Genomic DNA, 23201 nt, shown 5'->3' with positions numbered 1-23201 from the left:
GAATCAACTAGACCGTCTGCTGCTGTTATTAAAGTCTTTAGCACTGAGGGTTGCAGATTTGGGAATTACCTGGAGATTTGGCAGTGGAGCCTAGAGAGGGGTGTGATGCCATAGAGCCCTTCTTGCAATGTTGCCGTTTCTCCAGGGGAACGAATCTCTGTAGGCTGGAAGACGTTTGTGATTTCAGGAGATCTCTGGGTTCAACCTAGAGGTTTTCACCCCTATAAAAACTGAGGGATTTCTGTACTATGCCCTTGACCTAGAGACACCGCAAGAAAGTTTTCCCCAAGGATCTGTTTCCCACACTGCCTCGGTTCCTGCATAATATGTTGCTGGAAGGGAATCCAGCAACTGGTTTACATAAAAGGGTCAAAGGTTGAGAGGCCAAAATGAAGGACAGTAGCAAAAGGTTCCTGGGGAGGGCGGGGGGATGCTGCTAGTGGCCCATCTTTTTGGTGCCTCTCACAGGTATGCACATCACGCCGTGACTCAAGCACCATCAGTATGCACCTCCCCCTGCCCCACGCCACCCTCTCAGCAGAGTTCTGTCATTGGGCAAAGCCAGGCGGTAAATAGCCATCTTTGCCAGCTTCCCTGGCAGGCAAGGAAAAACTGCCTTCAGCAAGTGATCAAGTACAGGAGGGTAGTCTTTTTTAAGCCCCCAACAATGGCACCAGCAAGAACCAGACATCTCTGGTGTGGACTCCTTTGCAAGGGATGTATAGACTGCACATGGAAAGTGTATAAGCTGTGTTTTATGTTTCTGAATAAAATCACATATGCAACATTGGACCAGGACAGCCACACGCAGCTCACTGAAGAGGGTCACACAACATTCCTTTCCGAGAGCTCTTGGGTCTTCTGGGCTGACTTTTTGAACTTCTTCTTGATGGGGCCTGTCTGTTTCTGCAGAAGGAAAGATGGGTCATATCAGCAGAAACGGGGGGACGAGACCAGGCAAGGGCGTTGGCTTCTTCAAAAAACAAAACAAAAGCAAAGTGCCCAGTCGTCACTGTGGAAACCCACAAGGGCAACCTGATTAAGGCTTCCAAATGAGCCATCATGCAGGAACTCCCTCAGTGCCTCTTCCAGAGCCCCTTAAGCACCATGAGCTCCAAAACTTACTGCCCACATTTGTGGCTACTTTTTCCCCCACTTGGCCACTTGATGCACTGCCTGAAATTACAGAGCTGGGCTCCCCTGTTAGCGCCTCCGACCTGCAGTGTGAGTTGGGCCATGGCACCTCCTGGGCAACATGCTCATCTATCCTTTCAGCCTTTGATGGCCTCCACTTGCCCCCTCCCCAGCAAATATGTCATAGAATCTTTTCAACAGACACCTGGCACGGAAGAGCCCCCAACTGAGAGGCAGGCACCAGGATGCAAAGGGATCAGAATGCTGGGTTAGGATCAGAAAAGCTTGGGTCCAAATGCCCTTTCAGCCATCACGATCACTGGTCTCCAGGCCAGACCCCCTTTTGATCTGAGCTACCTCCTAGGGGGCTGTCAGGGTCAGGTAGGAGGCTGGGATAACACTGCGATGTACAGGTATTGGTATCGACATTATTATCATCCCCCCCGCTCAGCCCTCCTGGCTCACGTTTCTTCGTTTGCCTCCCATGGCTGAGCCCACATCCACGGCCTCGTCTCCATCAGCATCAGCTGTTGCTGGCTTGGCTGCCTCTTCGTTGCCGTCTGTCATGAATACATCGCTGTCCTTCTTGCTGACTGGAGGTCCTTTTGGAAACATCGCTGCTAAAATATAAAAGAAGCCAACTTCAGATCTACACACATGTGGATAGTATGATGGCAACTCTAGCAGAGAGCAGCACTCTGGGTCTAGAGAACAGGATGACAACTGGGCTGAGACAGACATGTTCAGGTGTGGAGTAGATGGATCTGACCTAATGTCCATCAATGCTAACTTCCAATCCTCAGCACTGAACTGATGTCTCTTCCCTGACCTTAGATGCTGCGCAAGGACACTGGGCCCTCTGAAAAAGGGTCCACTGCCTCAGAAAGCAGTCTGTCGTCTACAGTGGACCATTACACACCTCATGGCTGCTGTAATGTGTGGGAAAACCCCCTTTGAATCAGAGGATAAGACCAAATGGTTGGGATCAGTTAACACTGATTAACACTGAGACCCCAATCATGCTGTCTTGCCTTTACAGCATAACACAGCAGCAGATCACAGGGAAGCTGGCAGGGATTACCACCCCCAGCCGTGCTACCCCACCGCTCCGCTTCATCAGTCATGGCAGGCCTGTCCATGGACTCTGTTTCTGCAAAGCAAAGAAGAGACTCCTGGAATGAGCAGTGGTGTGTCTCAGCCCACATTCTAAGATGTCAAGAAACCCTTCTCATTCTGTACACACACACATCTTGTAAGCAATGTCCTTGTTTGATGTATGTCCAAGGCTTTCACGGCCGGAATCACTGGGGTGCTGTGTGGTTTCCGGGCTGTATGCAATTCATGCATTCACCTATTGACCTTTATCTTCATTGTTACTCCCAGGCTACAGACTTCTTTGTGACTCACATGCCAGGCTACTCTATTCAGAGGGCCTCACCTTTTGACCTCACAGTATATATACTCCACTTGCTTTCCATTCCTACTATCAGATCCTCTGAAGATGCCAGCCACAGATGCAGGCGAAACGTCAGGAGAGAATGCTGCTAGAACACTAGAATACAGCCCGGAAACCACACAGCACCCCAATTTCCTTGTTTCCTTGGCTACCCTCTACATTTCCACCTGAGGAAACCAAGTCAAGGTCAAGCAGGGGTGACTCTTAGGCAACTCGCTGCAGCTCCTCTTCCAGGTTATGCTGAGGCCTGCAGTCCCCTCCCGCCGCCATTCTTACTCACGCGGGTACAGGTCGCTCATGCTGTCATCTGTTTCCTCACCATCCTCATCACTGGGCGGAGGCTCCCAAAACTCCCTCTTCTGGTGGGGCTGCCGGCTGCCGTTTGGCTGATTGTTCCGGTGCCACTGTCGACGTGGCTGCCTCCGGAGAAGGCAGGCCGGGACATACTCCACACCCTCCTTCTGGCAGTCTTCATCTGCAAGGGAAAAGAGGTCTTAGGGACTTCTTTTTCAGAGGTTACATCAACCTGGCTCTTGGAACAACACAGCAAAAAGCCCCCTAAGGTTCACCGTGTTTTTCCCCAGGAGCAAACACAGCCACCAGGCCCTGGAAACATGGAGCTCAGGAATCCTTACCCATTTGACACATAAACTGAGCAGAAGCTTGGAATGACTTCTTTGTTGGCCCCGGGAATTACTTCTTTGTCATCATCGTTCCCCTCGTCCCTTCCCCCCACAAAATCTATCTTCTCTGGCAAGGGCAGGGTGCACACTCCACAGCTGCTTCCCCTGTAACCATTGAGCGGCCTTCAGGAGAGACTCTGCCCATCCCCCACTCTTGATGGTAGCCAAATTCCCCAGCAAAAGGGTCACCGCGGAAGCATTTTCAGACTCCTCAGAATTCTCCAGCAATACCTTCCTGGCTGGACATCCTGGCGGGCAAAGTTCAGGTGTCAGCTGAGAATTGTGAAGACTGAAAAGGGAGAATTTTATCTTGAAACGTCGTGCCTCAAAGAAGAAAAGAATCAAATGTCTTGGAAAAAGTTCCCTTCTCAAAATGGCCTCCACGGCCATTTCAGAAGTTGTCTATCATAAAAAAGAAATGAAAAAACCCACTATAACCCAGCTACACAAAAAGTGGTGCAATTTATAAAGGTGTGTTGTAATTATGCAAACAATTCAAATTGTACTTCACATACAAAGCTATGATGATGTCAACAGTCTCAAATCAGTGATACAATGCTGTGCCGTTGTTAGCGTAGCAAGTGCTGTAAATGCAACAAAGCAGTCCAAAAATAGTCTCAAAAATCCATAGCAATTTTGTCACGGAGTAACGTCAGATTTTGTAAGGTTGTCTGATGTCAATCCCCTGCTCAGGCAATAAAACATTGTGAGGTTCAAAGGATTTTATTGAAGGCAGGTGACAGATCCTCAATGATTGAAACAACACCTTGTAGAGAACAGGTTTATTCATTCAGAGGACAGCTTGGAAAAGCCAGAATTGACTTTTCTGCGTGCAAACAGCAGTAATATAATTAGAGGGGGAAAACCCCCAATGTAAACAGACAACAAAATATGTAGGCAGTTTGATAAGAGCAAGAGTCCGCTGGAGTTGACCTTGGCCAGCAGCTGGTAGTGAAAGCAGCTAGAAACAGTACACAGAGTATAATTTCCATCCCCCAAAAGCCCAAAGTGCTAAGCAGCCCCAGCACCCGTTAGGTATCCTGACAGCAGGTCAGGAACAGTAGAAAGACAGTTCTGGCGAACAGTTGATAATATGGATAGCACACTCTCCGCCCCCACATGGGAACAACAGAGATAGTAGTGTCCAGCCTGGAGGCTCTTCCCAGCCGTAAACCTCAAGAACAGAACTAGGAGATAAGTCGGCAGCTGCATAAGCAAAAACGCTCCCAGAGAATTCCCCCCTCCCAAACATGGCAACTTGACATCTGACATGAAATACTGTCTGACTGTAGGGAACACAGCTGCTCCTGGCTTTACACAAGTTTCGCTGAAACGTGGTCACTATTTCTTGTCTATACTTCCTTTTTGTATCATGAATCCTAATAGTTTCTCTGACCTTTTCTCATGTCAATTTTTAACTGTGATTACAAACACTACTGCTCTGAAGGCAAACTCTCTTAAGTGGAAACTGATCAGAATTTAATTTAAAAGAATTTTAAAATATAAGCATTGACAAGGAGTAGTGGCCACATTCTCTGTACAATGTCTGACATTACTCCGTGACAAAATTGCTATGGATTTTTGAGACTATTTTTAGACTGATTTGTTGCATTTATAGCACTTGCTACGTTAACAACGGCACAGCATTGTATCACTGATTTGTGTTTTTGTAAGGTTGTCTGATGTCAAGTTGCCATGCTGACAAGTTGCCATGCTGACATCATCATAGCTTTGTATGTGAAGTGCAATTTGATTTGGGGTGCTGTGTGGTTTCCGGGCTGTATGGCCATGTTCTAGCAGCATTCTCTCCTGACGTTTTGCCTGCATCTGTGGCTGGCATCTTCAGAGGAGATCCTCTGAAGATGCCAGCCACAGATGCAGGCGAAACGTCAGGAGAGAATGCTGCTAGAACACGGCCATACAGCCCAGAAACCACACAGCACCCCAGTGATTCCGGCCGTGAAAGCCTTCGACAATGCAATTTGAATTGTTTGCATAGTTACAAACACACCTAAATTGCACCACTTTTTATGTAGCTGGGTTATAGTTTCTCTTTTTTAATTCTTTTTTATGATAATTTGTGATCTATAACCCATTGGGTTGTTTGTATATGTATTATGGCTACTTGGAATAACGTTTTTGCCATTTCAGAAGTTGAAAATTATTCTGGAGAGCTTTGGACCCTGCCACTTAGGTGTTATTTATTTACAATAGATCATTTTTGTGGATTTTTAAAATCATATTGTAACTATAATCCACCTTGAATCTGATTCTGGAGAAAGGTGAATTGAATTACAATGCTGTAAATTAATTTATTAACAAACTAATCAGAATGATATAAGGCAACTCAAACACCTGGAGCAAGAGTTGCCAGGAAGACATACATCTCTTTAAGGCCTTCTGATACCGCCGCCCTCGAACATGATGCAGAACTTGTTCGGGAGTTCTGTTGAAGTGCCGAAGGGTGAGCTTGCAGAATAGCAGATGTCTCCAGGAAGAAACAAGAAAAAGGATTCACATTAAAACTTCCAGATAATCAGTCCATAAAGCAGTTAACAAAATCGCTAACACACAATCACGAACCTTAGAACAGCAAAAACCACACACCACAATCTTCAAAGAACGAACAGCTCTCAATCCACTCCGAATGCTTTGAGGAAAAGCATCACCTTCATCTGGCGCCTGATGACGAAGATGGAAGGTGTCGGGCTTCCCTGAGCATGGAGTCCCACAGCCTCACAGTCAGTGCCAAGAAGCCTCTGCCACCACACAATAGCCAGGAGCAGCTGCAAGATGCCCCTCTGAACATATTCAAATTCCCCCCCACTCCTGGCCACAGGCAGGCTCTGACTGAATGTTCCGCCAACCAGACCTCGACAAAGCTCCATATCCTGACTGCTGCTCTGCCTCTGGAGTAGACACAGATCACCCCACCTTAGTCTGTGATCAACGGACTCCACGCAGAGATCACACCAACTGGGAGTTAATGTCAGGGGCCTGCTGAATCTCATGCGATCTTTCTTGTGTGTAAAATTGTATTATATGTTTCCTACAGGCTACCAAACCACTCCCAAGCCACATTCAAGATGCTGGTTCTATTCTTAAAAGGCTGACATGGTTTGGGTCCAGGGTATCCAAAGAACCATCTCCTCTTCCTCATTCCTGCCCAGGAGTTAAGACCACAGGGAGCCCTGGACTGTCCCACCAATCAACTAAGCTCATCTGGTGGACACAACAGAGGGGGCATTTGATTTAAGCTGTTTTTTGTATTCTACTTTACGTATTTTATATTATAAGTTTTCTTGAACTCCATGAGGAAGAAAGGCAGCTAATAAATGGCAGCTAAATACATAACCTGCCTCGAGGGATTCCTTCAAATAAGTGGAAAATTGGCTGTAAAGTGTCTGAATTATTTAGGTAATTTGTATATAACACTGTCTCAAATAGTAACTTGGGATGGAGATGTTTCAGATTAGTCTGAATTAAAGTGTTATTTCATCCTATGTTCATTGTGCTTCTGACAACTTAAGGAATAAAACTATTGTGTTGTTCCTTTACATCCTGTTTCAAAAGCTTCAGTATTCTGAAGCAAAAATAACATTTTTGATTAGGAAACCCCCCTATTCTACAATGGCTGCAATTGAGGATATAGACATGCTACCACAGAGGAGGGAGCTGGTTCTACAACACTTCCTGAAGTCCTCTGACATTAAAACAGGGAGGGCAACACCTACGGGTTCTTGGTGCTGGGCACAATGTGGGGCTCATATTCACGATAGTCCCAGGTGCTAGAGACTTTGGTCAGCCGAAGGTATTTCTTGCTGGCAGTGTAGGCTCGAAGGGTAGCCAGCTGGCGTGGCAGCTCATGACCAGTCAACGTGCACTGCACCTGGGTGAGCAACACAAGAAGGGTTTGACTCAGCAGGCATCACTTGGCATGGGACAGAGGGGAACTCTGCACATGGCCAGTCACTCAGTCCTCAAACACATTCATTTGAACACAAACTACACATAAAAGATACCCTGCAATGTTCACACACACTGGAATTGCCTTGGGACTGGGCAGAGAGGGAGGTGGGAGAAGCATGTGGGAAGGAGACTCTTCCGTCATCTGTTGTTTTGGGCTGGGCACACACGGAAGACTCTTAAAGCAGTTAAAGAGCAGGACGAGGATCTGGGAAGCCCAGGTTCAAATCCCCACTCTGACCAGCAAAACTTTCCAGGTAACCACGGTTCAGTCGCTCTCTCAGACTCATCTACCTCACAGAGTTGTGGAGATAAAATGGAAGCGAGAAGAACTAATGCTCGCTGCTTTGGGCTCCAACTGGGAGGGAGGGAGGGAGGGAGGGAGGGAGGGAGGGAGGAAGGAAGGAAGGAAGGAAGGAAGGAAGGAAGGAAGGAAGGAAGGAAGGAAGGAAGGAAGGAAGGAAGGAAGGAAGGAAGGAAGGAAGGAAGGAAGGAAGGAAGGAAGGAAGGAAGGAAGGAAGGAAGGAAGGAAGGAAGGAAGGAAGGAAGGAATCAGTGGGCAAAGTTACTTGGGCTGTATTGTCTAATCATGTGTAGTGTAACGGATGCGCCCACACTGAAGGGCTGGTGTGTGTGAAAGGCCTAATGAAAAGGCCTTAGTGACAGCCAGAGTTATACAGAAGGATCCACTATACAAAAGAACCCACTTGATTGGTCAACAAAGGCACAGTTGCCTATGGCCAGGGTTAGGGGGAGCCAAAGTGCTGGAATAAATAGACACAGCAGAGCCTGTCAGTAGATATACACGCTCTGAAGAGATTCAGATACACAGATCAGAAGGAGCCAGAGTTTGACAGAGAGCGGTCTGTCAGGTCTGACGGTGAAGGATTCTGTCTTAGCCGACTTAGCTGACAGAAGTCCAGTCACTCTACAAGCTGAGGAGGCTTGTCAGAGAAAGGAGGCCCTGTGTTTGGTGCAAAGTGACGCGCCAGTCAGTGGCTTGACAGTGAAGACTGTCCAGACCTAGAGTCTGCCCTACCCCTGTGTAACACCAGTCTGGGAAAAGCCTGATCCAGAGGCAGTGAAGCCAAATTAGGATTAGTGTGAGTGAGGGAGACTATGTGTGCCTGAATCTCACTGGGCATAGGCTGTGTGTGTGTTTTCAGTGGGTTGTGGATCAGAAAGGACTAGTGTCTAGTAGATCTAGGGGGTGCAGGGTCTGAGCCCTGCAGAAGAGATATTCTGCGGGGGTCTGTGTGGGTGTGAAACCTAAGTAACATCTGAAACTCTAATTTTTAAGTGAAAAGAACCTCAGGAAACTATCAAGTTTTAGTACCTCTCATGTTTCAGTTTAAGATGCCTTTCTTTTGTTTTTAAAACAAATTTAATTGGTTAGAATGAAAGTTAGACGCAGGGTGGTCTGAAAGTTAGTGTGAGAGAGGTTGAAGAGTGCCTGTCTGTGAGACTAGAATTCCAGCCAATTTTGGGTTCCCTCCATTTTTGATATGGAACTCTGAAGGACAATCCCCTCAAACCAAGAGCGAATGTGAGGTGGGATCCTTTATTATATTTGGCAGCCAACAGCAGTTTTGGGATTCCTAGTTCCTTCCCTTTAATGGTGGCAGCAGAGTAAAAAGAAGATCCCTGAACACTAGTTGGGGATATTTTGGGTGGCAAAGGAAACCCCACTGGTCAGTTTACTGGGAACCTTGATTGTAGGCCACGTCCCGTTACAATTGGTGGCTAGTGGTGGGATAATATCTCTCCCTCGCCCGGAATATAAGGACTCCGTTACATGTAGTGTCCCCAAGAACACAGGCCTATGCTGGACTTGACAATGAGCATCCTTGTAGAGGGCATGTGAAATAGCTAGATTCACTGCATTAAACTGGCAGGAAGCTGCAACAGTAAGCGATGGGACAGGATTGATAGAAGGAGTTCTCGTAGCTCTTTTAGGCAAGAAGGAGACCATCAGTCTTGTTTCACTGTAACTTGCTTTGTTCAAATCGGGAGATGTAGAGTTTTGGGGCGTCTCGATGTAGCACTTGAAGTATTTTAGGTGGTCCTGGCTCTGGAGTTCTGAGGGTTTTTGAGCAGGAGGGAAGCAGGCACCATCACTGCTAAGAGAACGAGATGAGCCTCTCGGACCCCCTTGGATATAAAAATGGGTAAGGAACACCCATCACACCTGATGAACAAAAAGAACGGGAAGCCATGCAGGCGCTTCAAGCCAAATGTAAGTCACTTTCTATACGGCATAACTTTCTATATGGCATAACAAGCAGATCAGCTTCAACTGTCCTGGTTTCCCCCACAAAACTGGGATCTGATTAAAGTGATCAGAATTTTAAGAGATTCCCCCGAAAGCACACACAGATAAGTGACATTCCGGCGTCCTGTGCATGAGAAAGCACAGACCCGTGGCTGGTGAAGCTGCCTGGGCATTTCTGCATTCCTTTCTCAGGACCTTTCTAACCTCATTGCTGCAGTTTTGAGGTGGCTCACAAAATGGGATAGAGGGGCTCCGAATGGGAGGTAGTTGATAGGGTAGGTGGAGTTTGGGGATATATATAAGATAAAATTCTCCGTTACCAACACTCTGTTTCCCAGTCTGGCCAACCAGACCCCACAGGAAAACCAACAAATGGGGCGTGGAACCCCACCTCCCGCAGGAATTCAATGGTACGCTGCAGCTACACTGGGACCATAATAACCATCAGCAAGCAGATCAAGATGACCTCGGGCCAGCCACATGACCTACCTCCTACTCCAGGAATAAAATGGGCTGGGAGAATTACGTGAGCCATTTCTGCGCTCCTCTGCTGGGGAGAAAAAAGAGGAAGGCCAAATGAAGCACAACATGCTTACCCTTTGGGATGAGAACGAGAAAGCCATTCTCACCATCCGATTCGGTATAACCATTTATTAACTTTTGATTGGCTCACGTGATTTGAGCGGATTTAGTAAGCCTAACAAGCATTGTAATGCCGCCCAGAGCTCCTCACAGTGGGCGGTGTATGAAATCCAATCAATAAAACAAACAAACAAATCAATAAGAGCTCCCTTTTCCTGCCAAATTAACCTTTGAGGCGCATGTCTTTGCATCCCCCACCCCGCAGCCTCCGCTGACCTCCCCCCCCTCCCGGCTCCCTGACCCGCCGGCCCCGCCAATCTCTCGGCCCTGTTCCTCTGGCGAAGGCTGAGGTGGCCACCCGTGCCGCCCGGCGGGTCCAGCAACTGCCCGAGAGGGCCGCCCTGGGGCCGGGTCAGCCCGGACTAGACTGCCGCTGGGCGGGGAGGCTCCACGAAAGCCTCCCCGGGGGGCCCTGCAGCGGAAGCCCCCTGGCGGCGGCGGCGGCTCACCCGCGTGCCCGAAGGGAGGAGGCGCAGGGCCGGGTGCCGCTGCAGGAACCGCTCCAAGGTCTCCGCCGCCGCCGCCGCCGCCGCCGCCGCGGGCTCCTCGCTCATGGCTGCGCGCCGCTGCCGCTGCTGCTGCTGGGCCGGCGTCGGGCAGGGGCGGGGCTTAGGTTGCCTCCCCCGGCGGCGAGGGGCCAATCCCAGCGCCCCGCAGAGAAAGGGCACGGCGCCCTGCACTTCCGGCGGCCGGTGGAGAGTCGGCGTTGGCGGGGCGCGAGGCGTTCTACCCTTCTGCTCTCTATGGCCGGACTTTGGGAACCGGAAGAGGCCCTTCGAAACTTCGCGCTTCCAACTCGCTCGCGTCCAACAGGCCAAATGAACAAAATAAAGAGTAAAGGGGAAATCATCTTTAGTGCGTCACTTCCGATGATGAGGGCGCGCTCTCTCCTAAGCCAAGGTTTGTGCTCTACTACACTGTCAAAAACCATAAAGGTCTTGAGGGTAGAGCGGCATTCCATTCCAAATCCGGCTTTAGCCCACTCTTGCCTTTGCCTAACTTTTCATTCTAATAAAGCGTCTGTATGTCAGATCCGCTAATTGGAGGAAGCAGAACACCTGCGACCCGGAAGAGGAGTTCGGGGAGTAAAATGGCCGGCTGCTTGCGGTTGCTATGCGATTGTGGCTTGCGGGGGGTCTGGCGCGCTGGGCAGGTAGGGGGCCGAAGGGGCTCTCCTCGCAGGGCGCCTTTAGGACGGGGAGGCCTTCGTGCCTGCGGGGGGGGGGGGGGGGGGTATAGTGATTAAGAGCAGGTGGACTCTGATCTGGAGAACCGGGTTTGATTCCCTGCTTCTCCACATGAGCAGTGGACTCCTATCTTGTGAATCAGATTTATTTTCCTCTTCCTCCACCTGAAGTATGCCGGGCTGACCTTGGACCAGTCACAGTTCTCGCAGCCGCACCCACTTCACAAGGTGTCTGTTGTGGAGAGAGGAAGGGAAGGCATTTGTAAGCCCCTTTGAGTCTTCTTGCAGGAAAGAAAGGCGGGGTATAGATCCAAAGTCTTCTTCAATGCTGGGTTGGGAAATGAGGAGGGAGGGACTTAGGCAGGGTGGAAGGCCACAGAGTCTCCCTGCCAAAGCACCCATTTTCCTCAATAGTCTGGAGGTCAGCTGTAATTCTGGGATATCTCTGGCCTCACCTGCAGGCTGGCAGCCTTGCCTGTTGAGGTACTATTTGGAAGGAAAAAAGCAGGTTCGGGGTGATGTTGGCCGTTATCAGGTGGGGCCTGCAGAATTCCCAGAATCATCGCTGATCTCCAGGGGGCAGACTCGGGCACCACATCTGGGCATGCCCCCAACAATGCCTGCATATTGTCATTTTGAAACTAAAATGGAAGTTTGCCTTATCCTGTGTTTTTCATTGGGAGGGAAAGCTGTGTGGTGTTCCCGGATCTCAGAAGTTAGGCAGGGTTAGTACTTGTAAGGGAGACCTCCAAGGAAGACTCTGCAGAGGAAGGCCATGGAAAACCACAGCTTCTGTCTCAGTGGCCCTGAGAGCCCCTTGTTGGGATTGCTGTAAGTCAGCTGCAGCTTAATGTCACTTTACACTCACACATTATTACAATGCAGTGTGAGTAAATTCTGATCATCTCATGTCTTTTCTCCAGAGAGCTCAGGGCAGTGTACATAATGGTTTCTTTCCCTCTCTGTGTTTTATCATATCCATAGGTTTCTATAATGTGCAAAATGTAAATAAATAAGTACTGCATATACATATGGGTTACAGTGGACACAACAATCTATATACTTTTAAATCATATTCATGCCTTATCATTATTCAATAATGTAAACCTATGCCTATCGTATCTTCATATATAGTATGTGCAACAATATAGATACACAACACACTTACATTTACTCTCAAAGGAGTTGATTCAACCATAAAGGCTATTTCCCACTTTTGAATGAAGAACACCGGCACCTTGCCTATAAAGCACTAATGCATATCAGCTGGATTCTTGAAACTGATTTAAAGTGGTATGCATCCCTACAAATGGCAAGAAAAGTCTCTAGGTCTTTATTTAAACCAGAAATGTGACTTCTGAATTTAAAAATAATTCTATTTTCTGTTTATAAAATTAGTTTATGTAAATCCATATGGAAAATGTAGTACTGCAAATCTAAGGTCCTTATGGTTTGCTTGCACAAAAGTGTGTAACCATTGGTTCATCCATCCTTCATTGTTTAAATATATCTGTGCTCAACAGTGCACACTTTCACCGGTCTCAAGGTCATCCCCCGTATATTTTATTGCTGGGACAAAAAATAATATAAATACATTGTGATGTGTTGTAATTTGAGAAACCCTGACATTTCCACGCTACTCCTGAGAAGACGTCCTTTATCTCTTTGACATTCAAAGACAAAGTACACTGTCTACAGCTTCCACATTTGAAATGCCCAGTCAAAATAGGTTTCACAGTCTTCCCTGGGTAAGTTTGCTTTCACCAGTCTGTTTCAAATTGGATGTCCCTCTATATCCAATACGGGGTGGAATGGAGCACTCAGGAATCTCCTTGACTAAATCCTATTATCTGCTTGATATCCATGGCTTTGTTGGTGAAATCCAAAGCCCAAGTGAGTTGTGATACTGCTGGTTAATCTCATTAGGGACACTGCAGATTTTATTTTTAAAGTGGAAGGGTTATTTTGCCCAGTGGGTAGCACATTGGTGACATTGGATATGGCAGCTTTGTGCACCGATATTTCCCACGAGGAAATCAGATTGATTCCGTTTGATTTATTGGTCATCAGAGTTCCATTGGAACCTCCTACACATTTTTTTACTTTTAAATTCAGAAGTCACATTTTTGGTTTAAATAAAGACCTAGACTTTTCTTGCCACTTCTTGTAAGTGTTGTTGCACATACTATATATGAAGATACGATAGGCATAGGTTTGCATTATTGAATGATAAGGCATGAATATGATTTAAAAGTATATAGATTGTTGTGTCCACTGTAACCCATATGTATATGTAGTACTTATTTATTTACATTTTGCACATTATAGAAACCTATGGATATGTAAGGCTAAATACGAAAGCTAATAAGATTTCAAAAGTTCTGAAGAAGATTTACGAAAACACTACATCGCGTATGGCGTGTTCAGCGTCCATTCATAATATGAGGAGTTGTATCTCCCATCGTCATTGATACTTTTTGGACAGAATTACTGCAAAATAACTGCAGTGGTTGGATATTTAAAGGACAATTATAGAGAAACAAATGGTTACATGGACTTCTTTCTGTTCTGTAATTTGGTATAAATGGTGTTACTTATGTTAATTAATAAGTGTATGTTGACATTAATATAATACGGTTTATGACTATATATAAACTCATAAGGATTTACATCATAGTTTGAATTGGTATGTTACTTTAATTGCTGGAGCCTGGGTGCGATGCGTTGAATTTCAGCACTATTTAAGTGGCACCCTACATAGTTTTTGGTTTGAGTAAAGATTTAACCCCAGATGTTTCTGATGCTAATGACAGTGGCATTTGGATTCCACTATTTCCCAGTATAGTTTTTATGCTGGAAACTTGACTCTACTGTTTCCTAAAATGATGTCTGAATTCAGGCTTTGATGTTTGTAAAATGGTAATTTAATTTTGCTTTTAGCTACCAAACCATCTGAACAGAAGGACATTCTATGGATGCCCCCACTCTAAAGCTATCTGCAACCTGGTATGGCTACGAAGAGGTGAGTCATGGGGAGGATTTTGAGAGGGACATGGTGATATTTTTGTTGGATCCTATTTGGAGCCTCTCCTAGAAGAGGAAGAGGACCATGTGGAACCTCACGTGGAGAGACTGGTCTGAATGGATCAGTTGATGTTAGTTCTAACTATCCATTCTTCTTGTATCCAGACATTTAGGTACCACCTGTTCCCTCAAAAGAGCCCAAGAGGGTGCTGCAAGGATTTCATGCCAGCCATTAACTGGCTACAGTTGTTGCTGACCAGGCTCTCCCTTCCTAATTAGTTTCTCTGGTCTGTTGGGACTGTGGGAAGGTGGAAAAGCAGTTGTGTTGCCAACAGGCAGGGTGTGGCCAGGTCCAGCCACGCAGGGAAATGTGGGCAGCAAGCACAAGGGTGGTCAGTTCACAGTCCAATGAGTCAAGGCAGGCAGCAGGCAAGGTCATAGTCCAATAGGTCAGGGCAGGCATGGGCAGACAGCCCCAGGTTCAGAGCACAGGAATCCAAGCACACAGGGAGCTATAGCAAGCTTGGGAAGACCCAGCAGGAGGTGCACTCATTGTATCCAGGCAGAACTAAGCCCAAGGCAAGGTTTATATTAGAAGCTCTGATTACTAAGGCTGAGATCCTGCAAGAGCTCAGTCCTCCTCCGATGCAGATGCCTCCATCTCCCAGAGCCTTCTGCCATACCTGGCAGAGAAACAAGCACTCCTCCTTTGGCTCTGTAGCTGCTGCTGCTGCTGTTTCTGCCTCCTTTGCACAGCTGGCTCATCACAGGGCTGGATGGAGGACTGCAGGTTCTCTCAGCTGTGAGGCGTCAGGTGAGGAAGGGCTGGTAGCTGACTCTGCTGCCTGAACTTCCTCACGAGCAGCCTGCTCTGGCTGAACAGTGTGGTCAGCTTCTGCTTCCTCGTGAGGAGCCACTTCTGAGTGCCCGGCATTGGCAGGTTCTGCATCTGAGTCCACAAGGCTGGCCCATGACAGCAGTTGGAACTCCTGTCCTTTTCTTTAGGACAGGATTAGCTTTCAGTTGCCTTGAGCTGCTTCCACACTGGGCTACAGCTCGGTAGAAGAGTCTCTGCTATGCATGCAGAAGTTCCCAGGTTCAACCCCTGGCATCTCAAGTTAAAGGATGTGGCAGTAGGTGATGTGACAGACCTCTGCCTGAGACCCTGGAGCGCCACTGCCAGTCTGAGAGGCCAGTGCTGACCTTGATAGACCGGTAGAAGGCCACTTCATGTGTGTGCTCACCAAAGGATGGTACTTTTATTCTGTGATGCACAGTTGTATGCATTATTGTTGAAAAGTCACTGGATACCCCTGGTGGGTTGCATTTCTTGCCAGATTACTTAGAGATTTTCTGCAGATGGCATGAACACTTTCCATCTTGCTTTGTTCCCCCAGAGATTTCCCAGTGGCCTTGTTCATCTAAAATTTTCACCACTGCTGCTGCCAAGTCAGGAGAAGATGCAGCACTCAAATGGGGACTCCTTGCTATCCCTGTGGCTACATTTTGTCTTGGCACGTGGCAGGTGAGCTTGAGGCTTAGTTTTTGGAGACGCTGGGTGGAGAGCTGGTGCAGCTAAGTGTGTGAGCCAGACGGATCTTGGTTTCCTCAGCCAAGAACTCACTGTGTGGCCTAAAGCAAGCCTCCCCTGGAGTCGGTGGGTGATGGTGTCACCGACAGCCCTGAAACAGTTGTGTTAGAATGGCAAGTTTAATCTGCATCAGTCTCTTGTGCTGTCACAACTGGCAGTTAGTTGATGCTTTTTGTTGCTACTGTTGCACAATCTTGTATACTCTGCTGGAAAACTAATTTATTTAATTGTTCACTTTCCCAAGATGTTGTGGTGCTTTGGCAGACAGAGATTATGTTTGTTCAGATAGACAGCTTGGGTGACAGAGTGCCTGTGCTTGCTTAATGTTTGCGCTCTCTTCACCACTATACAGTGGTTCTTTCTCTCATTCTGGCAACATAGAAGCCTCTCCGGCACCTTCCCGAGAAGGGGGGTGGGTAGATGGCCTCCTGTCTCTTCAGTGATCTTGCAGATGGACTTTTGCTTTCTTTCACTTTCCCTATTCTGCCTTTCGTGGGAATGGGGAGGAGTGGGTGTGGGCTTTGGAGGGGATAAAGCAAGGGTCGGATATGCAAGGGGTTAGAACTGGCTTTTGCAAAGCCAGGTGCAATCTGTTCATTTCAGTAAAGGCTTCTGATTTACAATGATCCAGAGTCTGTCATTGAATGAAGTCATAGACCTGACATAGTTGTGGCACATGAGGGGGTGCTGAATGTCCACTGCGGCTGTTACACAGTGAGCTTGCACTGTGGCCTTAGGACTTCTTTCTTTCTTTCTTTCTTTCTTTCTTTCTTTCTTTCTTTCTTTCTTTCTTTCTTTCTTTCTTTCTTTCTTTCTTTCTTTCTTTCTTTCTTTCTTTCTTTCAGTCAATTGCATACTCTTGTTTTCTGCCCCTTCTTCCCAAGCTACTTGGTGAATCATAGATATGAGCTCGATTTGTGTCCATTAGCACCTTAGAGACCAGAAAGATTTTTGGGGTATAAACTTCAGAGAGTCAAAAATCCCTTTGTCCAATAACAATATGTGAGCTTTGTTAAATTCTGAGAGGGGAAGGTAATTTCATTTTGCTATTGGTTCGTGTCAGTGTCATTTACCGGGCATCATGTTGGATCTGGTCCAGAAAGACATGAATTCAGATGACTGGGACATTGTTCCATCAGGCCTCTAAATGTTTGGGCATTTATCAGGTTCAGCGGCGGAAATGGAAACTGAAGCTGATTGCTGACTTGGAAGCACGAGTTGCAGCACAGCCAGTCCCGCTGCCACTTGAGTAAGTACACGAGCCGGCTTACAGTCCATTAAAAATGGGGGTTTGTTTTCTGCAAATAGTTGTAATTTTTTTGACCCAGCTTTTGAATTGAAATGGGTGAAGTTTTTTTTCTAGTGGAAAGAAGGTATTGAGAGAACCTTCAGCTGTACAAATTCTGCCTCTCAGACTGCTGTCAAAGGCATAGGAGTGTGGCAAAGAAGAGGCAGAAGGGCCTTGTTGTGGCCAGCCCTCCACATTCCGCCCTCACTGCCTTGTCTGACAGTGAGAGGACTTTCCATGTCTTCGAGAGCAAGAGCATCCCCTGCGCTCTGCCCTCAACCTCTCCTCCAATAGATGTTCCTCGGTTCGAATGCAATTCTTTGTCTTACCATTTTCTGTTCTTCTGTTCTTCTGTAGCCTCCTGGAATTGAAGGAGTTGGAATATAGGCCAGTTAGAGTCCGGGGTTACTTTGACCATACAAAGGAATTGTACATCCTTCCACGGTCCCTGATAGATTCGGAGAAAGAGACCAGAGTTGCTGGTCAACTGATGTCAAATCCAGAGAGTGGAGGAAATGTGATTACACCCTTTTACTGTACAGATCTTGGGTAAGTTGGTTAACAGTTAGAAGGTTTAGACAGAACTGTGGTTGTATCATAGACACTGGGTGTGCTGTACAAGCTAGAAGACTAGAAACCTGTTCTGCTAATAAAAGTAATTATTTTGATTTTTTGAATGGTACCAAAATTTGTTTCTGAGGCCATGTGTGATTGTGGTCTCCATCTTCTGGGCTGAAGTTCCTGCCTGTTGAACCAGTGAGGGATAACAATGGGAAGAGACAGTGGCTCAGGAGTAAAGCATCTGCTTAACATATAGAAAATCCTGGGCATCTCTAATTAAAAGGACCAAGCAAGTTGGTGCTTTGGCAGGGGAAGTGCCGGGATCCGGCGGTAGAGCATCTGGCATAAGAAGGTCCGAGGTCCAGTCTTCAGCATCTCTAGTTCAAAGACTCAAGGTAGAAGTTGATGTGAAAAACCTGTGCCTGACACCAGGGTGATCCACAGCCAATTAGAATAGTCGAAATCCAGTTAAAGGAGATAAATATAAATTAAGGCATAGGGAGAAATTTACTAGCCAAAGAGCTTATAGAGCCCTGGCAGGGAGACATTTCCTGGTGTGGGAATTTCCTGGTCATGCATTCCCACCGAGTTGTTCCCTGTATTACCTACCAAAGGTGATGGTTGAAGAAAGGGGTTATTTCCTAAAAACGCTGGGCAGGCACCAGAAAAGACGCCAGCAGGTACATTGGCACCCACACGGGCCACACTGGGGACCTTTGTTGTAGCCAGCACAGACCTCACTGGACCAATGGTCTGATTCAGTTTAAAGCAACTGTAATAACAGTTCTTTTTTTTAAAGCCTTTGCTTCCCTTGTGAAGGCAGCTTCCATGAGCAAAAGATGAAAGCTGCACAGTTGTTCATTGTGTTTATGGCCCCTTGGGATGTTGCTGATTACGCAGAAGTGTTTTCTGCTGTTCTGAGAATTTTGGCAGTGCAGCATTCAGAGAACAGCACCCAAAAACAGAGCCTGCGCAAATGTTTTGGAGGGCCTCATAGGAGGCCTGTATGTGTCCATGTCAGGAGAGATGGTTAAAAAACCAGAGTATAAGTACTCAGAAGGGGTCACCTATGTGGACACAGAGAGAGAAATCATTTTTGTGTCATTCTTGTAGAAATACAAGCGTGCAGGTGGTAGAGCGTATTGCTGCATATGCAGGCATCCAGGAAAGCATACACTGTTGGTTTCTCCCTCCCTCCCTCGCATGCTACCCCTCCCTCCCTCCCGTTCCTTTGCATGCCACCTCTCCCCTCCCCCTCCGCTCCCTCGGCTAGGGTGGGCCATGTCCAGATGCTGGGCTCCTCTCCCTTGCATGCCACCCTCACTCCCTCCCTGCCTTCACTCCCCTTCCCTTCTATGCCACCCCCCTCCCTCTCCTCCCTTCCCTCCACTAGGTGGGTGGGCCATGTCCAGATAACAGGCCCACTCCTTCCTCTTCTTTGCATGCCACTTTCTGCACACATAGAATAACGCACTTTCAATCCACTGTCAACGCACTGTCAATTGTGTGTGTGTGTGGGGGGGGGGGGGTTTGCTGGAAGTCTCATTTCTTCCTGTCTCTCCCTATTTTGTCTCACAGAATCACAATTCTCGTCAACAGGGGCTTTGTCCCCAGAAAGAAGATGAAGCCAGAGACCAGGCTGAAAGGGCAGGTAAGGCAGGTACAGCCACACCATGACGGCACCTGGGACACCAGGTTCTGTCCCTGCAGTGCAGCCCTAACCAGAATCCGGCCTAACCAGAATAAGCCTCTTCACATTAATGAACGTGGAAGGGCACAACTGTGCTTAGGACGATGCAGCGAGAGAGCCATGTAATGATTTTGCTAATAGCATAGTCGTGCCCCAGTGGCCAACTGATCCCTGTTCTAACCTGTTAGATAAGCCAAGACATTTTCCCATGGTCAGGAGCAATGTGATTTGATGGTTAGGGCCTAAAGCCACTGGCTTGATAGGTGCTTGCTCATGTGACATACAAACAGGGCTGGGTGCGTAATAGGAGTCACTGATTTTTGCAGCCTCTTCCAACAAAGCCAATGGGTGTGTTTTTTTAGAACTTACTCCCTCGGCATCTCAGATGGGTGGTGCTGTGGGAGTGCGGTGTAGTATTCTCCCTTGTACATCGTAGGTTGCTTTGTCTGTTTCTTGTTGGAGGAAAACTTGCCTAATTAGAGAGACTGGTCTAAATCCCCTTCATTACTGGGCATCTTCTTCATCATCTTTTTGGCTTCTGACACAGCATCGTCCACATAAGGGATAGAAGCCTGGTTTGTTAAAATGGAAGCTGCGATACTCAGGAAATTGAGTGCTGTGCCCTCTTCTGTGCTTTGTTTGTAGGTATTGAATACATACGGCACAGCATAGTATGCAAGCTTAGGCAGGTGCATTGTACAAGAGATCTCACAGAAATTCAGCCAGTACACTCACAGAATTTACTGACAAGGGCTTGGAAATCTTTAAGCAGGATTTGCAAAAACAGAAGAGAGCTGCTATCTGGCTTGTTTCAGATCCGGGAAGAAATTGCGCTCACTGGAGTGGTGAGGCTGTCAGAAACCCGCAAACCCTTTGTCCCAGAGAACAACGTGGAACAGAATCGCTGGTATTATCGAGACCTGGAAGCTATGGCCAGAGTGACTGGGGCTGAACCCATTTTTATAGATGCGGATTACAGTAAGTCAGCCATCCTAAATTGGGGAACTGACATTGACAGCAGTGCAAAGGATTCCAAAAAGTGGTGCTCAGCTTACCGGGGTGATAAATAGTGCATGGCTGTGACCAAAAGGAAAGTGGCCTCTCCCAGGAAGAGTCTCTGGGTGCTGGCAGAGAACTGGGCTGTGTTGCATTTTTCAATGAAAGGCATCTATTTTCCCACAGGCTAGTCGAGATTCAGAGAGCCAGCACGTTATAATAGTTAAATGCAGTGGACTCTTGGGGAACCAGGTTTGATTCCTCACTCCTCCTTATGACAGCTGTCAGTTTTCTCAGAATTCTCCCAGCCCACTCAGAGGCAGGGAACGGCCAACCACCTCTGAATCTCTCGCCTTGAAAATCGTACAGAGTTGCCATCAGTCAGCAGTGACTTGACAGCACTTTCCACTATCACTTAGGAGTCACTTCTGTCTCTCTTTTGCATTCAGAGAGCACAGTTCCAGGGGGACCAATAGGAGGCCAGACAAGGGTGACCTTGAGAAACGAGCACATGCAGTATATTATTACTTGGTGAGTAAGCCTTTTTCTTCTTGCAGGGAATTAGGGAACAGACACTGGACTTTACTATGTAGTTGAATGCTGGCAAGGCTTCTGCCCACCCCCACCCAATGCATGGAGAGGCCAATCAGTAGACTCACCATCCTTCTGCCACTACTAGCACTTCCAGCTCTCCCGCTGGTCAAATGGTGATCTGCATGTTATGCCTGACTCTGGCTGGAGAAGCTGCCGAAGAAGCCTGGATTCTTATCCCTGCTGTCTGCTGTCCTTCCAAGGGGATGCAAGATGCTAGCGAAGAGCAACTGCTGTCACAGTGGAGGCAGCAAAGCTGGGGTTAGACAGGATATCCCCCCTGCAGTAACCTTGTTAGGTGAATCAGGGGCCGCCACTCCCTCTTCACAAATCCCGTGAGGCTGTTGCAATGGAGCAGAGTGAGCCACACACGCTGCCCTGAGGTTGTGCTTGAAAACCAGATCAGGAGGTTGTGCTTGAAAACCAGATCAGGAGCTGCTAACCCACTTAAGCTCTGCACCAGAGCTGCACCATTAAGTTCAGCATGGTGGATTCTCCTGAAATGACCTTTGTTCCTTTTCTGCAGGTATGGCTTGTGTGCAGCTACATCTTACCTGTGGTACAAGAAGTTCATCCAGAAAGTGCCCCTCTGAACCTCATGCAGGGTTAATGCAATGCCTTTAAGACCAGGTGTCTTCTGCTGACAGAGACTGCAATGACGCTGACTGTTTTAACAGTCACTAGGAATGTGACTGGAAGACAGTGTCTAGATATCCCAATGGAAGCTCGCCAGTTTCTCACAAGCACAATTCATCATTGGAAGACCAGGAGGTTGCTTCAAACAAAGGATAACAAACCCAGAATCATTAAATATGGAAAGTAGTGTGGAGAGGAGAGATAATAAGATGTTTGTTTTGCTGAAGGCTGTTATTCTGCAACTCAAAAAGCATGCTGAAAATTAGTGACTGCACAGAAATCAGGTTCTTGAAATGGTGGTAATAAATTATGAAACTTTTGCAGCTTTTAATTATTTTATGATTACTAAGAATCAAACCCTGCTATCTTTTTGTACTATGCTGCCTTGTGTTTGAGATTTGGCTGCATTTTGTCCTTCCTCTGCATTTTTATTATCATTATTGGACCCTCAAAAGGGTAGCCCCCATCTCCTTAGCAAAGAATGGGGGATGGGGCACCCCCTTTGAGGGTCCATAACTTTGGACCCCCTAAACCAAACTGCACCAAACCTGGGGGGTGCCATCATGACAGTCTCCAGATGATACCCTGAAAATTTGGTGCCGATACATCCAAAAATGCGCCCCCTGCAGGAGCATTCCAGAAATTTGCCCAAGAATCTTTGTTCTGCATTGAGTTTTCTGTATTGCTGTCAATGGGGGTTGCAGGCTGGGGGGGGGCACATTTCTGAAGGTACAGTCTCAAAACTTTCAGGATCTCATCAGGAGACTGCCCTGATGATACCCCCCAGGTTTGGTGCAGTTTGGTTCAGGGGGGCCAAAGTTATGAACCCTCAAAACTGTAGCCCCCATCTCCTATTCGCTCCCATTGGAAACAGTGGGGGATGGGGCACCCCCTTTGGGAGTCCATAACTTTGGACTCCTTGAACCAAACATCACCAAACCTGGGGGGTAGCATAAAGACAGTCTCCTGATGATACGCTGAAATTGTGGTGCTGATATGTCTAAAAATGCACGCCCTGCAGGCACCAATGTCCTGGTGCAAAAAAAATTTGGTCGTGGTGGAGTGGCCGCCCATGGGGGGGCGGGGCATCCAACTCCCCCCCCCACCCCCCCCCACCCTCCCCCCCCCCCCCCCCCACCCCCCCCCCCCCCCAACCCCCCCCCCCCCCTCCCCCCCCCCCCCCTCCCCCCCCCCCCCTCTTCTCCCCCCCCCCCCCACCCCCCCCCCCCCCCCCCCCCCCCCCCCCCCGCCCCCCCCCCCCCCCACCCCCCCCCCCCCCCACCCCCCCCCCCCCCCACCCCCCCCCCCCCCCACCCCCCCCCCCCCCCACCCCCCCCCCCCCCCACCCCCCCCCCCCCCCACCCCCCCCCCCCCCCACCCCCCCCCCCCCCCACCCCCCCCCCCCCCCACCCCCCCCCCCCCCCACCCCCCCCCCCCCCCACCCCCCCCCCCCCCCACCCCCCCCCCCCCCCACCCCCCCCCCCC

The 23201-nt window shown here is 48.1% G+C and overlaps 2 protein-coding genes across 6 annotated transcripts; one reads left to right on the top strand and one right to left on the bottom strand.

The window, feature by feature from the left end:
- Window positions 1-737: 737 nt before the first annotated feature.
- On the bottom strand, window positions 738-10993 carry SURF2 (surfeit 2). Of its 2 annotated transcripts, none has more exons than XM_048512366.1 (6): window positions 10603-10993; window positions 7008-7162; window positions 5658-5761; window positions 2871-3065; window positions 1600-1754; window positions 738-906 (listed from the first exon to the last, which is right to left on the bottom strand). In XM_048512366.1, the coding sequence occupies exons 1-6, from the start codon at window positions 10705-10707 to the stop codon at window positions 826-828; spliced, it is 795 nt and encodes a 264-aa protein (XP_048368323.1). In that variant the 5' UTR covers window positions 10708-10993; the 3' UTR covers window positions 738-825. The 2 variants fall into 2 exon arrangements, with proteins under 2 accessions (XP_048368323.1, XP_048368322.1); XM_048512365.1 differs by having other exon boundaries at window positions 1600-1751; window positions 10603-10953.
- On the top strand, window positions 10917-22035 carry LOC125441652 (surfeit locus protein 1). Of its 4 annotated transcripts, XM_048512361.1 has the most exons (9): window positions 11135-11306; window positions 14280-14361; window positions 15761-15888; window positions 17121-17203; window positions 17600-17791; window positions 19382-19454; window positions 20309-20471; window positions 20939-21020; window positions 21607-22035. In XM_048512361.1, the coding sequence occupies exons 1-9, from the start codon at window positions 11178-11180 to the stop codon at window positions 21671-21673; spliced, it is 999 nt and encodes a 332-aa protein (XP_048368318.1). In that variant the 5' UTR covers window positions 11135-11177; the 3' UTR covers window positions 21674-22035. The 4 variants fall into 4 exon arrangements, with proteins under 4 accessions (XP_048368320.1, XP_048368318.1, XP_048368319.1 ...); XM_048512363.1 differs by lacking the exons at window positions 11135-11306; window positions 15761-15888 and adding an exon at window positions 10917-11053; XM_048512362.1 differs by lacking the exon at window positions 15761-15888 and having other exon boundaries at window positions 11142-11306.
- Window positions 22036-23201: the final 1166 nt, after the last annotated feature.

Source organism: Sphaerodactylus townsendi, linkage group LG12, assembly GCF_021028975.2.
Source record: "Sphaerodactylus townsendi isolate TG3544 linkage group LG12, MPM_Stown_v2.3, whole genome shotgun sequence".
Classification (NCBI taxonomy): Eukaryota; Metazoa; Chordata; class Lepidosauria; order Squamata; family Sphaerodactylidae; genus Sphaerodactylus; species Sphaerodactylus townsendi.
This window is presented reverse-complemented; position numbering and strand designations above follow the sequence as displayed.